This window comes from Chionomys nivalis, chromosome Y (genome assembly GCF_950005125.1).
Source record: "Chionomys nivalis chromosome Y, mChiNiv1.1, whole genome shotgun sequence".
NCBI classification, from domain to species: Eukaryota; Metazoa; Chordata; class Mammalia; order Rodentia; family Cricetidae; genus Chionomys; species Chionomys nivalis.
Window position 1 is genome coordinate 1,367,321 of NC_080113.1, and position 15,025 is coordinate 1,382,345.

Genomic DNA, 15,025 nt, shown 5'->3' on the forward strand with positions numbered 1-15,025 from the left:
TCATTTGGACCTTAAGAGCTCTGTCCGTTGCTCCAAATTGGTACTCTGTCTCTATCTTGATCCATCGGCAGATGAAGGTTCTAAGATGATATGAAAGATGTTCATAAGTATAGGATAGGGTCATTTCAGGTTCCCTCTCCTCAGTTGCCCAAGGTACCAGCTGGGGCCCTCTCCCTGACACCTGCAAGCCCCTCTAGAGTCAAGTCTTTTGCCAACCCTTATTTGGCTCCATAATTAGGATATATATTTCTCTGCTCCCGTATCCACCCTTCCTATATCCCAACTATCCCATTTCCCCAAGCTCCCCTCATCCTCCCCTTCTCACGTCTCTCACCCCATTTCCCCTTAGACCCATGCCACCTCACCCGAAAGTTCCCAGTTTTTCACGGCAATCCTGTCTACTTCCCCTATCCAGGCGGATGACTATACATTTTTCTTTGGGTTCACCTTCTTATTTAGCTTCTCTAGGATCACAAATTATATGCTAAATGTCCTTTGTTTATGGCTAGAAATCAACTATGAGTGAGTACATGCCATGTTCCTCTTTTTGGGTTTGGGATACCTCATTCAGGATAGTGTTTTCTATTTCCATCCATTTGCATGCAAAATTCACGATGTCATTGTTTTTTACCGCTGAGTAGTACTCTAATATGTATATATTCCACACTTTCTTCATCCATTCTTCCATTGAAGGGCATCTAGGTTGTTTCCAGGTTCTGACTATTACAAACAATGCTGCTATGAACATAGTTGAACAAATTCTTTTGTCATGTGATAGGGCATCTCTTGGGTATATTCCCAATAGTGGTATTACTGGATCTTGGGGTAGGTTGATTCCAAATTTCCTGACAAATCGCCACACTGGTTTCCAAAGTGGTTGCACAAGTTTGCGTTTCCACCGGAAATGGATGAGTGTGCCCCTTACTCCACAACCTCTCCAGCAAATGTTATCATTGGTGTTTTTGATTTAGGCATTCTGACAGGTTTAAGATGGTATCTCAAAGTTGTTTTAATTTGCATTTCCCTTATTGCTAAGGAGGCTGAGCATTACCTTAAGTGTCTTTTGGCCATTTGAATTTCTTCTGTTGAGAATTCTCTGTTCAGTTCAGTGCCCCATTTTTAATTGGATTAATTAGCATTTTAACATCTAATTTCTTGAGTTCTTTATATATTTGGAAATCGGACCTTTGTCTTTTGCAGGGTTGGTGAAGATCTGCTCCCAGTCAGTGGGTTGCCTTTTTGTCATAGTGACAGTGTTGTTTGCTTTACAGAAGCCTTTCAGTTTCAGGAGGTCCTATTTATTCAATGTTGTCCTTAATGTCTGTGCTGCTGGGGATATATGTAGGAAGTGATCTCCTGTGTCCATATGTTGTAGAGTACTTTTTCGTCTATCATGTTCAGTTTGTTCAGAATGATATTGAGGTTTTTATTCCATTTGGACTTGATTGTTGTGCATGGTGATAGATATGAATCGATTTTCATTTTTCTATAGGTTGACAACCAGTCCTGTAAGTACCATTTGTTGAAGATGCTTTCTTTCTTCCAGAGAATACTTTTAGCTCCTTTATCAAAAATAAAGTGTTCATAAGTTTGTACGTTAAAATCAGGGTCTTCTACTCGATTCCATTGATTGACTTCTCTATTTTTATGCCAGTACCAAGCTGTTTTCCATACTGAAGCTCTGTAATAGAGTTTGAAGTCAGGGATGGTAATGCCTCCAGAAAGTCCTTTATTGTATAAGATTGTTTTGGCTATCCTGTGTTTTTTTGTTTTTCCATATAAACTTGATTATTGTCCTCTCAAGATCTGTGTAGAATTTTGATGGGATTTTGATGGGATTGCTTTGAATCTATAAATTGCCCATGTTAGAATTGCCATTTTTACTATGTTGATCCTCCCAATCCAAGAACAAGATCCTCCTCAATTTCTTTCTTCAAAGACTTATAGTTCTTATTAAACAGATCCTTCACTTCCTTGGTTAGAGTTACCCAAGATATTTTATGCTATTATGGCTATTGTGTAGGGTGATGCTTCTGATTTCAATCTCTGCTTCCTTATCCTTTGTGTATAGGAGGGCAACTGATTTTTGGAATTGATCTTGTATCCTGCCACATAATTAAAGGTGTTTTTCAGCTGTAGGTGTTCTTTGCTGGAATTTTTGGTGTCACTTATGTACACTATTATGTCATCTGCAAATAATGAAAGTTTAACTTCTTCCTTTCCAATATGAATCCCTTTGATCCCCTTATGTTGTCTTATTTCTATCACTAGAACTTCAAGCACTATATTGAAGAGGTATGGAGAGAGTGTACAGTCTGATCGTGTTCCTGATTTTAGTGAGATGACTTTGAGTTTCTCTCCTTTTAATTTTTTATTAGCTGTTGGCTTGCTATAAATAGCTTTTATTATGGTTAGGTACGACCCTTGTATCCCTAATCTCTCTAAGACCTTTATCATGAAGGGATGTTGAATTTTGACAAATGCTTTTTCAGCATCTAATGAAGTGATCATGTGGTTTCTTTCTTTCAGTTTATTATATGATGGATTACATTGATAGATTTATGTATGTTGAAGCAGCCCTGCATCCATGGGATGAAGCCTACTTGATCATAATGGATAATTTTTCTAATGTGTTCTTGGATTTGGTTTGCCAGTATTTTGTTGATGATTTTCACATTGATGTTCATGAGTGAGATTGCCCTGTAGTTATCTTTCTTGGTTGGGTCTTTGTCTGGTTTTGGTGTCAGAGTAACTGTAACTTCATAAAAGAAATTTGGCAATGACTCTTCTGTTTCTCTATTGTGAAATACATTAAAAAGGATAGGTATTAGGTCTTCTTGGAAATTCTGGTGAAATTCTGCATTGAAGCCATCTGGACCTGGGCTCTTTTTGGTAGGGAGTTTTTTTATAACAACTTTTAATTCTTCGTGACTAACAGTTCTATTTAGATTGTTCAACTGGTCCTGATTTATCTTTGGTATATGGTACTTATCTAAACAAGTATCCATTTCTTTTACATTTCCCAATTTCGTGGCATACAGCCTTTTGTAGGAAGACCTAATGATTCTCTGAATTTCCTCTGTGTCTCTGGTTAATCCTACCTTTTCCTTTCTGATCTTGTTAATTTGCATATTCTCTCTCCACTGTTTGATTAGTTTGGATAGAGGTTTATCAATCATGTTGATTTTCTCCAAGATCACCTTTTTGTTTCATTGATTCTTTGGATTGTTTTCTGTGTTTCTATGTTGTTGATTTCAGCCCTCAGTTTGATTATTTCCAGTCTTCTACTCCTCATAGGTGAGTCTGCTTCTTTTTATTCTAGAGCTTTCTGGTGGGCTATTAAGTCTCCAATGTGTGCTTTCTCCATTTTCTTTAAGTGGGTACTTAGTGCTATGAACTTTCCTCTTATCACTCCTTTCATAGTGCCCATAGGTTTGAATATGTTGAGTCTTGGTTTTCATTGAATTCAAGAAAGACTTTAATTTCTTTCTTTATTTCTTCCTTGATTTAGGTGTGGTTCAGTAGTTGACTGTCCAGTTACCATGAGTTCATAGGCTTTCTGGGGGTAGCACTCTTGTTGAATTCTAACTTTAATCCATGGTGGTCTGATAAGACACACATGATAACTAATATTCTTTTGCAACTCTGTAAGTTTGCTTTGTTACTGAGTATGTGGTCAATTTCCAGAAGGTCCCATGAGCTGGAGAGAAGAAGGTATATTCTTTCCTATTTGGGTGGAATGTTCTATAGATGTTTGTTAAGGCCATTCGATTCATTACCTCCCTTAATCCTCTTATTTTTCTGTTAGGTTTCTGTCTGATTGACCTGTCTATTGGTGAGATAGGAGTGTTGAAATCTCCTACTATTAGTACATCTGGTTTTATGACTGCCTTGAGTTTTAGTAATGTGTCTTTTACATAAGTGGGTGCTTTTATATTGGGGGCATAGATATTCAGGATTGAGACTTTATCCTGTTATGAGACTTTGTTCCTGTTATGAGTAAAGAATTTTCCTCTTCATCTCTTCTGATTGATTTTAGTTTGAAGTCAATTTTGTTAGAAATTAGTATGGCCACACCTGCTTGTTTCTTAGTTCCATTTGCTTAATAAAACTTTTCCCAGCCCTATACTCTGAGTAGATGTCTGTCTTTGTGGTTGAGTTGTGTTTCTTGTAAAGAGCAGAATGTTGGATCCTGTTTTCGTATCCAGTCTCTTAGACTGTGCCTCTTTATAGGTGAGTTGAGTCCATTGATATTAAGTGATAGTAATGACCAGATTTTATTAACTCTGGTCATCTTTTTTTTTTTCTTTCTTTCTTTCTTTCTTTCTTTCTTTCTTTCTTTCTTTCTTTTTTGGTGGTAAAGTTTGTGTGTTTCCCTGCTTCGAGTTTTGCTGGTGAAGGGTCATTAGATGTCTGAGTTATTGTGCACATTGTTGGACTCCTTGGGTTGTGATTTTCCTTCAATTACTTTCTTTATGGCTGGATTTGTGTCTACATATTGTTTAAATTTGTTTTTATCCTGGAAAATTTTGTTTTCTGCATTTATAATGAACCAAAGCTTGGCTGGGTATAGTAGTCTGGTTTTGCAACCATGGTCTCCTAGTTTATGCAATACATCTATCCAGGACCTTCTGGCTTTCATGGTTTCCATAGAGAAGTCCGGTGTTAGTTTGATTGGTTTACCTTTATAAGTAACAAGATGTTTTCCTTTGCAGCTCTAAATATTCATTCTTTATTCTGTATGTTTTGTGTTTTAATTATTATGTGGCAAGGGGAATTTTATTATCCAGTATATTCGGTGTTCTATATGCTTCTTGGACCTTCAAAGGAATATCTTTCTTAAGGTTGGGAAAGTTTTCTTCTATAATTTTATTAAATATATTTTCTGGATCATTGAGCTGTACTTTTTCTCCTTCTTCTATCTCTATTATTCTTAGGTTTGGTCTTTTTATTGCCTCTCAGATTTCCTGAATGTTTTGTGATGATAATTTTTTGGTTTTCCTGTTTTCTTTGATGAGTGTTTTTATTTTCTCTATGGTATCTTCAGTGTCTGAGATTCTTTCTTCTATCTCTTGTAATCTGTTAGTAGTACTTGTCTCTGTAGTTCCTGTTCATTTTCCCAGATTTTCCATCTCCATCCTTCCCTTGGTTTGTGTTTTCTTCATTACTTTCATTTCATTCTTCAAATCTTTTTTTTTTTTTTTTTTTTTTTTTTTTGGTTTTTCGAGACAGTGTTTCTCTGTGGTTTTGAATCCTCTCCCGGAACTAGCTCTTGTAGACACGACTGGCCTTGAACTCCCAGAGATCTGCCTGCCTCTGCCTCCCTTGTGCTGGGATTACAGGCATGTGCCACCACCCCTGGCCTCATTCTTCAAATCTTGAACCATTTCCCTCGGCTGTTTGATTGTTTTTTGTTGTTTCTCGTGTGTATCTTTGAGGGATTTATTCATTTCCTCTACCTTTTTGTTTGTAATCTCTAACTGATTATGGCAGTTTTTCACCTCCTGTTTAAAGCCATCTATTATTTTCATATAATTCACTTTTGAGTCGAATTCTTTTAATTCTTCTCTAATAGGTTCTACAATTCTTCTTATTTTGGGATTCCTGGATTCTGGTGATGTCATGTTGCCTTTTAAGTTGTTTGAGCTACAGCTTCCTGCTCCTACACTAAGGAATTCTTGCATTGGCGCCTGCCCATCTTTTCCTTCAAATGTAGCCAGGAGAGGCCTGGTGTCTTGGTCCAGTCTTTATTGTGACTAACTCCCTGGGTGTATTTCTTCAGTGTATGAGCAGGAACAGTTCCCTTCCAGATGAACTCCTCAGCACCAAAACATGGGTGCCTGGTTGTCCAATGACTCTCGGACAAAAGGGCAAATGTGCGGCATAGGGTGGGGTCGAGTAGAATACAGGAGACCCTGCAGAACAAGCTGAAGGTGCCTGCGCTCCCTTCTGGGAGGTCCTTGAGGTCTGCCCGGTAGGCAGGCACTCACCACTCTGAGCATTTAACCTTAGTGTAGGAGCAGGAAGCTGTTCCTCAGCAAAGGACCTTGCAGACAAGGCAGACTTGGAGGGGGGCGTCATGTGTAGGAAAGAAAGCCCTGCAACAGGATCTGGGGGAGGGCGGGTTGTGCTCTCTTCCAGGACAGTATGGCCCTTGTTAGCACACACTCACACATCCAGATGGAACTCCTCATCACCTAAACAGGAATGCCTGGTAGTCCAATGAGCCAGGGACAAAAGGCAGAATGTGGCAAGCAGGGCGGGGTCCAGTAGAGCACTGGAGACCCTGCATCCCTAGCTGAAGGTGTCTGGGTTCCCTTACAGGGGACCTTGAGGCCTGTCGTGTAGGCAGACACTCACCGCTCTGAGTGGGTAGCCTTAGTATATGAGCGGGAAAATTGTTCTTGAGCAGAGGACCTGGCAGACAGCAGGGCAGCCTTGGGAGTGGAGCAGGGGGCTGGGTCATGTGTAAGAAAAGGGACTCTGCAGCAGGAGCTGGGGGAGAGAGGGTTGTGCCCTCTTTCGGGACAGTCCGCACCTGGATAGCACACACTTACCCATCCAGATGGAATTGCTCAGCACCTAAACAGATGACACAACATTTTTAAAACATGGTACTGCACATTCACATCCACTAGCATAGAATCAGGCCTACCCAGTATTTCAAGCTAGATGGCATCTTTCACATGGACATGGATAATGAACATGGACATGCTCTTGGCTGCAGAAACATTGTCTTTCATTTCCTTTTTGTATGAACTCAACCTTAAACTTTTTTGAAGGGTGACACTTGAAAATCTGAGAAAAATAGAGAGAAAGTTACTAAAAAAGTATGAAGGAAACCAAAACAAAAAAGAAGAAAGCCAGGTGGAACAATATATAATCAGACATGAAAATACTTCAGAGAGAATAAGAGATGCTGAATGATGTAAAGTGTGGAGAAGGAAAGAAGGTAGGAAAGAAGAAGCAAAAAAAGCCAAAGGTTGGAGTCTGGAAAATGTTTCCCTAAAATTATATGAGGAAGTGTATTAATATGTACATAGGTAAATATATATATATATATATATATATATATACATACATACATATAAAATTGATAAATGTATTAATGTATATTTAATAGCTATCTATAATCATATTTATATATACATATATTTAGATATATGTGTGTAACAAAAATTAAGAAAAGGGCCATGACTCTGCTAGGAATTGAAGATAGATGGTTTTGTAGACACATATGGAAAGGATTTTGTTGTATTATTTTATCACATAAAGGAAGCACAATTAGTATTTAATGATTGACTATGATATGATGTAGAAGTCCCCTCTGTGTCATGTGAGTATGTTTTATTATTATTGGTTAAAAAATGAGGCCATTTTGGCCTATGGCAAGGCATAAAATCTTTAAGTAGGACAAGTAAACTGAATAAAATAAGAAAAATGCAAATCAGGCAGATAAAATATAACCACTCAAGAAGCAAGATATAAGATAACAAACCATGCATCCTGTCATAAAATGTAAAATAATAGAAATAATTTAATTTAATATGTAATTGCTTGCTAGGAATATACCTGAGTGGATGGTCAAACATTATAGTAATTATGGAGCTTTTTCAGGATTATTCTGGTTTTGGTGGCCAGCCAGAAAAAGTGCAGTCTATGTTTATAGTTTTATTTCCTTTGAAAGATTGTTTCTTTGAGTCACAGGATGTCCAACCTTATTTTTTTCTTTTTTAAATCTTTCTGAATGTTTGAGGCTTCCTGGTGTTTCATTCACATCCTTTATCATATCTATTGCCAAAATTTCTTTTTGAATTTGATAACTTTTTTATATTGGTAATATTTTGTCAGCATGGAGAGTACATTTGGGCATAACTTGAAGGATTTGTTATACACAAGCATTTAAATAAACAATTTAAGAACATAGTTATAATAAATCTCATTTAGAAAAGAAGCAAAAAATGCTTTCAACTCCATGGTTAGAGGACAGAATAATGAAGAGCTATTGAAACCCAGTCTATATGCAATAGGAGGATTTAGAGAGGTAGTAAACACTCAGATACACTCTTTGGGGCATTTGTAGTCAATTAATATTGGATCTCTGCTAAGAAGATAGGAAGAAAACTTAGGCAAATTCCAAGATTGCATGAATTTCTTACATGTACTTCTGAATTTCTGTAATTTTTCCTTACTACTGAATCTGGTCAACAGGGGACCCTGCTTTCAAATAAAATACTGTATAACAAGTATAACACTGTTCATTAGCTTTTCCCTGCTCATATATGTTTTGATCCAACACTCTTACTGTTTGTTTAAAGAAAAAATAACTATTAATATGATGCCCTCTGCATGTGTGTGACAGTTGTATAGCTTTTCTGTATGTACAGCCCCAAGCTTTGATACAGGGATAGATCCTTGATCCTAACCTCAACTTGATAATCCTGTCTATGCAGACAGACAAGGGGTTCTTGGCTCATTTGGAAAGGAGGAAGAGTTGGGATTAGACATGCAGGATGTGGGCAGAGAGAATATCAACCTAAAAGTTATATTGTGAAAACTATGAATGATATGTAAAATAAATGAAAGAAAAAATAAAGACTATAAATATGTTAAGGATAGATATGTCTATTTTATGATTGTTGGGCTATAACCTGTGGTAAACTCAATTATCTTTCAGGATGTTTTCTGTGTGTTGCTTCCATCATGTGCCCACCTTGCTTCTTATTAAAACTTGAATGTGCTAATAGCATATGTGTCACCCTACATCTAATATATAAAAGAATCACTGTGTTATGACTTCTAAATTTTGGGAATTTACTTTCTCTCTTGAGGACAGACAAGCAATGCTTTCTTTCTTGCCATTTTATGGACTTGGTGAAACTAAACATATGTTATATGTATACCATTTGCTATGCATTACTGTACCTGGAATCAGGCAGTATCTTCACCAGGAAGGCTCACTAGATATGGAAAATCATAAATTTAAGGCTTTGTGGTTTTGAACCTTGCAATTCTATGATAGAATTTGAGGATGTGGGGCTGAAATGCCACAAAATTAAAAATGGATCAAATATTTCAGCATGTAGATATGTTAGATAAGCAACAACATGTTTTAAATCTGAAGACATGGGACACTTCCTACTCCACAGCTATAAAAACACTCCAACACAGCTTGGAAGTCTCTGTTTTCATTTAGGTTCACCCTGAATGTCAGCAGAGTGTTTTGCTATTGATATTACAAATGCAGTAGTAAAATCAAAAGCTCCATCTGCAATCAAACCTACAGGAATCCCTTAACATTATACAATTAATGGTGATGTTTTTTGTTTGCAGAAAAATTATCTGACGTGTAATTGGTCTATGAAATCAAGCTTTGGCTCTCATGAAAGTAGGCATTTACAAAAGAAAAGAGAAAAGATGAACGAAAGAAAGAAAAAGGAAAAAAGAGAGAGAAAAGAAAAAGAAAGAAAGAAAGAAATGAAAGCTTTACGAAAAATGAAAGGGATGGGACTCTGGCTGCAGCGCAACTGGTTGCCAGTTCTACTGCAGGCCATGAGCAAAGCAGTCGCCATGAGGCACTGCAGGGCCTTCCGGGGTGTGCTATGGAGGCGCTGCTGGCGGCGGCAGCAACAGCAACTGAAGAGGCATCAGTGCTTGTGGCCAGGCCGCCACAAAGGCAATGGATCTGGCGGCAATGCCATGGGGCTATCTGGGGTTCAGGAGAAAGTGTTTGCGGGGCAGTCAAAGATCTATCCCTACATGAATCCAAACAAGTGTTTTGGAATGTGCTACCCTTTTCAGAAAGAGAACTCAATTGTACATTACGAGGTCAAATGCCAGGGGAAACCATTATCTGGAATCTTCAGGAAGCCAAAAGAGGAAAGACATGCTGGAAGTATGATCCAAAGTTCTGTGAAGTCTGATGAACAGAAGATAGAAGATACCAGTAGAGGTCCTGTGCCATCGTTTCCAAACCAAAAAAATGAAGCAGCAGATCCCCCCGAAACTCCTCCACCATCATGTGATACTATCAATACAGTGGCTGCCAAGCAGGCCCTGAAAAAACACCTCAAGGGCAAGCAACCCCTTCAGAAAAAATCTCAAGGGAAAACACAGGAAAACAGAAAACTGACAGATTTCCACCCAGTGCGAAGGAGCTCCAGGAAGAGCAAAGCTGAGCTACAGTCTGAAGAAAAGAAAAAAATTGATGAACTGATTGAGAGTGGGAAGGAAGAAGGCTTGAAGGTTGAACTCATTGATGGAAAAGGCCGGGGTGTAATTGCTATGAAGCAGTTCTCCCAGGGAGACTTTGTGGTAGAATACCATGGGGACCTCCTTGAGATCACCGATGCCAAGAAGCGGGAGGCTCTGTATGCTCAAGACCCTTCCATAGGCTGCTACATGTACTATTTTCAGTATCGGAGCAAAACTTACTGCGTGGATGCCACTCGAGAAACTAATCGCCTCGGAAGGCTGATCAATCATAGTAGGTATGGGAACTGCAAGACCAAACTTCATGACATTGATAATGTGCCTCACCTCATCCTCATCGCCTCCCGTGACATTGCAGCTGGGGAAGAGATCCTGTTCGACTATGGTGACCGCAGCAAGGCCTCCATTGAGGCTTATCCTTGGCTGAAGCATTAACCATATGGCATCCCTGTCTCCCTACCAACCTGCCTCCTTCTTCAAAGGAAAAAGTACCCTCAAAATGAAATGAGTTTTTTAAACACACTTACTCTTACCTAAAACCTTCAGATGTTTCTAAAATGTCTATTAAAGATGTATTTTCATGTAGCATTTAATTATCTCTTACAGGTTCCAAGGTGGACTTGAACAGATGGCCCTGTATTACCAAAACTTTTATATTCTCATTGTTTTTGTACAGTTTTGCATAAAATTGAGCATTTGTGCTTCCCGGTGCAGTTGAGGACTGCGCTAGCATAGGCATACACATTGGCTTGTGTGAATATTTTTTAGCAAATGTATTACAGCAAGTCGTCTTTCCCTCTGCTTTCTGCAAAAGTTACTGAGCCTGGGGCTTGGAAGCTTTGCAAGGAACAGTGTTCTTCCACAGGGAGAAAGAACATAATCACAATATAAATTTAAAATTATACAAAACTCACTTTACAGAAAATAATGGTTTGCATTCAACTCCAAAGATAGAGTCTAGAATAACCAGAACACATTGACTCCCAAAGAAATAAAAATGGAGTGTTTAGAGGCCATAAATAACCAGGGACATGCTATGGTGCTTGAATAGTTAGGGTGACTTTTTTCTCTGCCAAGAAGCCAGGAAAAGAGTTCAGGTAAGATAGCTCGTTCACAATATCCATATATAGTTTCCTGGATTTGTATAATTTGGCTTTCCATCTATAGTGGGTCAGAAAAGCACAAAACAACAACAACAACAAAAAAAAACAGAATATGATTTCTGTCTCATCCTGGTGTAGAACTCTAAGTCTGCATAACTGAACTAAAAACTAGACATTAAAATGGGGTAAATTGACTTTTAAACATTTAAAACTTTACAGAATAAACTTTGCCTTCTCCTAGAAAACAAAGATTCATTTCAATTGAAACACTGAATAGGGAACCAAGGAAAGTACTGCATATATTAGCTAAACAATTCTGCTTCAGGGTAACATGTCACTAAGAAGTCAATCTGTTATGACTTGGTTTTACCCACTTGGTTCATTTTGAAAAATAATTGTCCCCTTGACCTGCCCACCAAACAAACCCACTGCCATAGACAAATCTAGACACAGTTGTTTCTCACAGTGTGAGTCAATGGTAGTTTGTTCAGTTTAAAGACTGAAGCAATATAATTATCAATTAATTCAATCTTGCCTCTAGTGAAAAGGTACCATACAAATCTTGACACAATATGTACAAAAATATATATAGAAAAAAATAAATTCTTTTTTTTCAGGTATAAAACAATGACTTTTTATAGCAAGGACTTTGTTGCCCAGATACTAGGAACCCGTGGTGTGCACCCTGGGGAGGGAAAGGGGTGCAGCAAATACAGGCATCTCCTTCCATCTGATCACCTCATGGCTGGATGCGAGGAGTCATTTAGCACAGTTGTGAGGTCAAAAAATAAATTCTTAATTGGCAAAAACTACAGTAGTCTCAGAAAGAAATCCATTAACAGTGGAACAAGATACAGTGACCAGTCTCATAGGGCAACAGTAATACACTGTGATGTATAGCACTCCAGGACCTGAGCTAAGATGATCCTTAGCTATATCAGGAACCCATAATCAACACGATATATAATAACTTAAAATTTCTTGTAAGGTACTGACATTCTGGATCCAAGCTTTTAAATACCTTCAGATAGAGTATGTTTTGCATTTGCCATGTTAGAAAAAAAAACAGACCCTAAAACAGCCACACTCTAGTCTAAGAAATGTTTTAAAACTTTGCTGAACACAGGTAAAAATGTAAAACTTACCCTATGGGAGATAATGTTGATTTCTTATGTATCGTACTCAAAAATTTTAATTCTGATCGAGAAGAACATATACCAGCTAAAGACATTGAATAGCTTCTTCACAGACTATAATCAGTGAGATTAGGTGTCCTCTCCTTAGATAACACTTTCAGTTAACCGATGTCCAAGGTTTTGTTTTTGGGTTGATTAGGAGTTTCACTTCCAATACATGTTTATATTAAAAGTTGTAAAATGGCACATGCCTGTGGAAAATAAAATACATACATTGATACTGAATCTTGACTTGTTCTGTGCTTCTTGGAGTCATGTAAGGGCAGAGAGAATTCTGCAATTGTTACCTGGCAACAATTTTCATGTCTCTATATAATCTACCTCCAAATTTTAAATCAACCACACCCACTAATGTCCTCACAATATATTCACTTTTACTTTATCCAAAAGACCCAATTTCCCCTCTGTCTTATAACTATATTTAACATCTCTTACACCACAGCTATCAACAGAAATGTGGTCCAGCATATTTGTTAGTGAAGCTATCATTATACAAATCAAGGATATTTACATTGAACATTCAGATATATTCTATATAATTTGCAGTTTTCATATCTACAAAATGGAAACAACATTATGACTCTTATACTTCTTACTTTTTCAACCCTATTGCACTCAAGAGAAGACATGAATACTTCATGCAGTTTTCTTTTGGGAAACTAGACCACATATGAATGAAAAAAAAATGAATGGATGAAAGATGTGAGATCCAGTATATATAGAAAGTCACAAACTGAAGGAGAAAAAAATCCACACATTCACTTCACAGAGGAACACAAACACACACAAGCACAAATGTAAGGCACCAAAAATGACTGTGATGTTCACAATACATATGCTGACATATATTCCTTGCCAAACATAACTGAAAGTGACAGGTTTCTCGAGATTTTGTAATTTGCCTTTTTTCTTTAAGAAATGTATTTTATATCCCTAGAAGAAGCCTGCTCTTCTCTAACGCATGAGCCCATTAATGAAAGCTGAAAACTGTTGAGAACTTTGGTAAGATCCATGGAAAAAGACTGACATCTGTCACTAAAGACATGATATTCTCCCTCTTACAACCGAAGTCAAGGAACACCATTTGTTGCCGTCAAGTGCTCTTTTCTCATAAAGACTAGCTGTGAGGTCTCCGAGGGTGGTTTCTCTGAATTCATTACTTAAAAAAAATATTTCTATATTATGAGCCAATAGCCATTCCTCTTGCCACAAAAGAGGAGATTATTGATTATTGATTAAAATAGAACCTCTTCAGGTGGTTTATAGTTATGTATAGTTTTTTTGTTTGTGAAACCTCTGGGATTGGGAACAGAATCAATCCTTGTGCATGAGATGACCCTGTGGAAATTACAACCAAACATAGGTTAACAGCACAAAGCATTAAGCATGGAGAAGAATCTTAGTCCTTATCTCAACTTAATATGCCATACATTGAAGACTCACATGGGAGCCTGGTTCTTTCTGAGATGAAGAAAAGTGTATTGGGCTTGGCAATATTCAGTATGTGGGTGGAGGATATCTTCTCCATTATGGAGTGTTTTGGAATCCTCTCTAAAGGACAAACAGAATACATTTTGTCTTACCATGTTGTATATTTTGTGAAAAACAGGCTATGATCAATTTTTTTGTAATTCATATGCCAGATAATATTCTTCCTGTGATTACCAGTACAATCACAAAGAAAACTATCTAGATATTAAAACCATGGAAAGAAAACTTTCTACATATAAGCCTTACAATTCTCTATGAGATTTTGAACAAATACGGATAAAATGCCACAGATTAATATAAATCAGGAACTTCAGAGTATAACATTGTTAACTTTGCCACAGAGTAATTGAAATGCGGACACATGAAATTTTTCCTATTCCATGAATTAACAACAGTGCACAATAACATGGAAGTTCAGCTCCTTCTGTTCACCCTAAGAGATTATACATTATGTTGTAATTTGATGTTAAACATTCACAAGCAAAACCAATATCTTAATTTGTAATCCTTACTAAAGCGCTCCCGTTATATTATATCAATAATGGGTATGCTATTTGCATGAAGATATACTGTGTGACATGTCCATGCTTCATGAATTGATACTTACTCTGTAGTATGAGGAACGGCGGGGCTGTGTTCCGGCTGCCCCAGCTCGCGCATTGGCTAGCTTATGCCCCGAAATAATTACATGGAAACTGTATTCTTTTAAACACTGCTTGGTTCATTAGCTCCAGCCTTTTATTGGCTAGCTCTTACATATTGATCTAACCCATGTCTAATATTCTGTGTAGCACCATGAGCTGGCTTACCAGGAAAGATCTTAACCTGTGTCTGTCTGGAGTGGGAGAATCATGGTGACAGCCTTACTCAACTTCTTCCTTCCAGCATTCTCTTCTGTTTACTCTGCCTATCTAATTTCCTGTCCTTTTAAAGAGTCAAGGCAAGTTCTTTATTGAACCAATGAAACCAAAACAAAACAGAAGACTCACACATCATTTCCCCTTTTTCTCTTAAAACAAAAAA

At 37.6% G+C, this 15,025-nt stretch overlaps 1 protein-coding gene across 1 annotated transcript; it reads left to right on the forward strand.

Annotated features, from left to right (window-relative positions):
- Nucleotides 1–9,612: 9,612 nt before the first annotated feature.
- On the forward strand, nucleotides 9,613–10,647 carry LOC130868866 (N-lysine methyltransferase KMT5A-like). Its single transcript, XM_057760876.1, has one exon. The coding sequence runs from the start codon at nucleotides 9,700–9,702 to the stop codon at nucleotides 10,645–10,647; it is 948 nt and encodes a 315-aa protein (XP_057616859.1). The 5' UTR covers nucleotides 9,613–9,699.
- The last annotated feature ends 4,378 nt before the right edge of the window (nucleotides 10,648–15,025 follow it).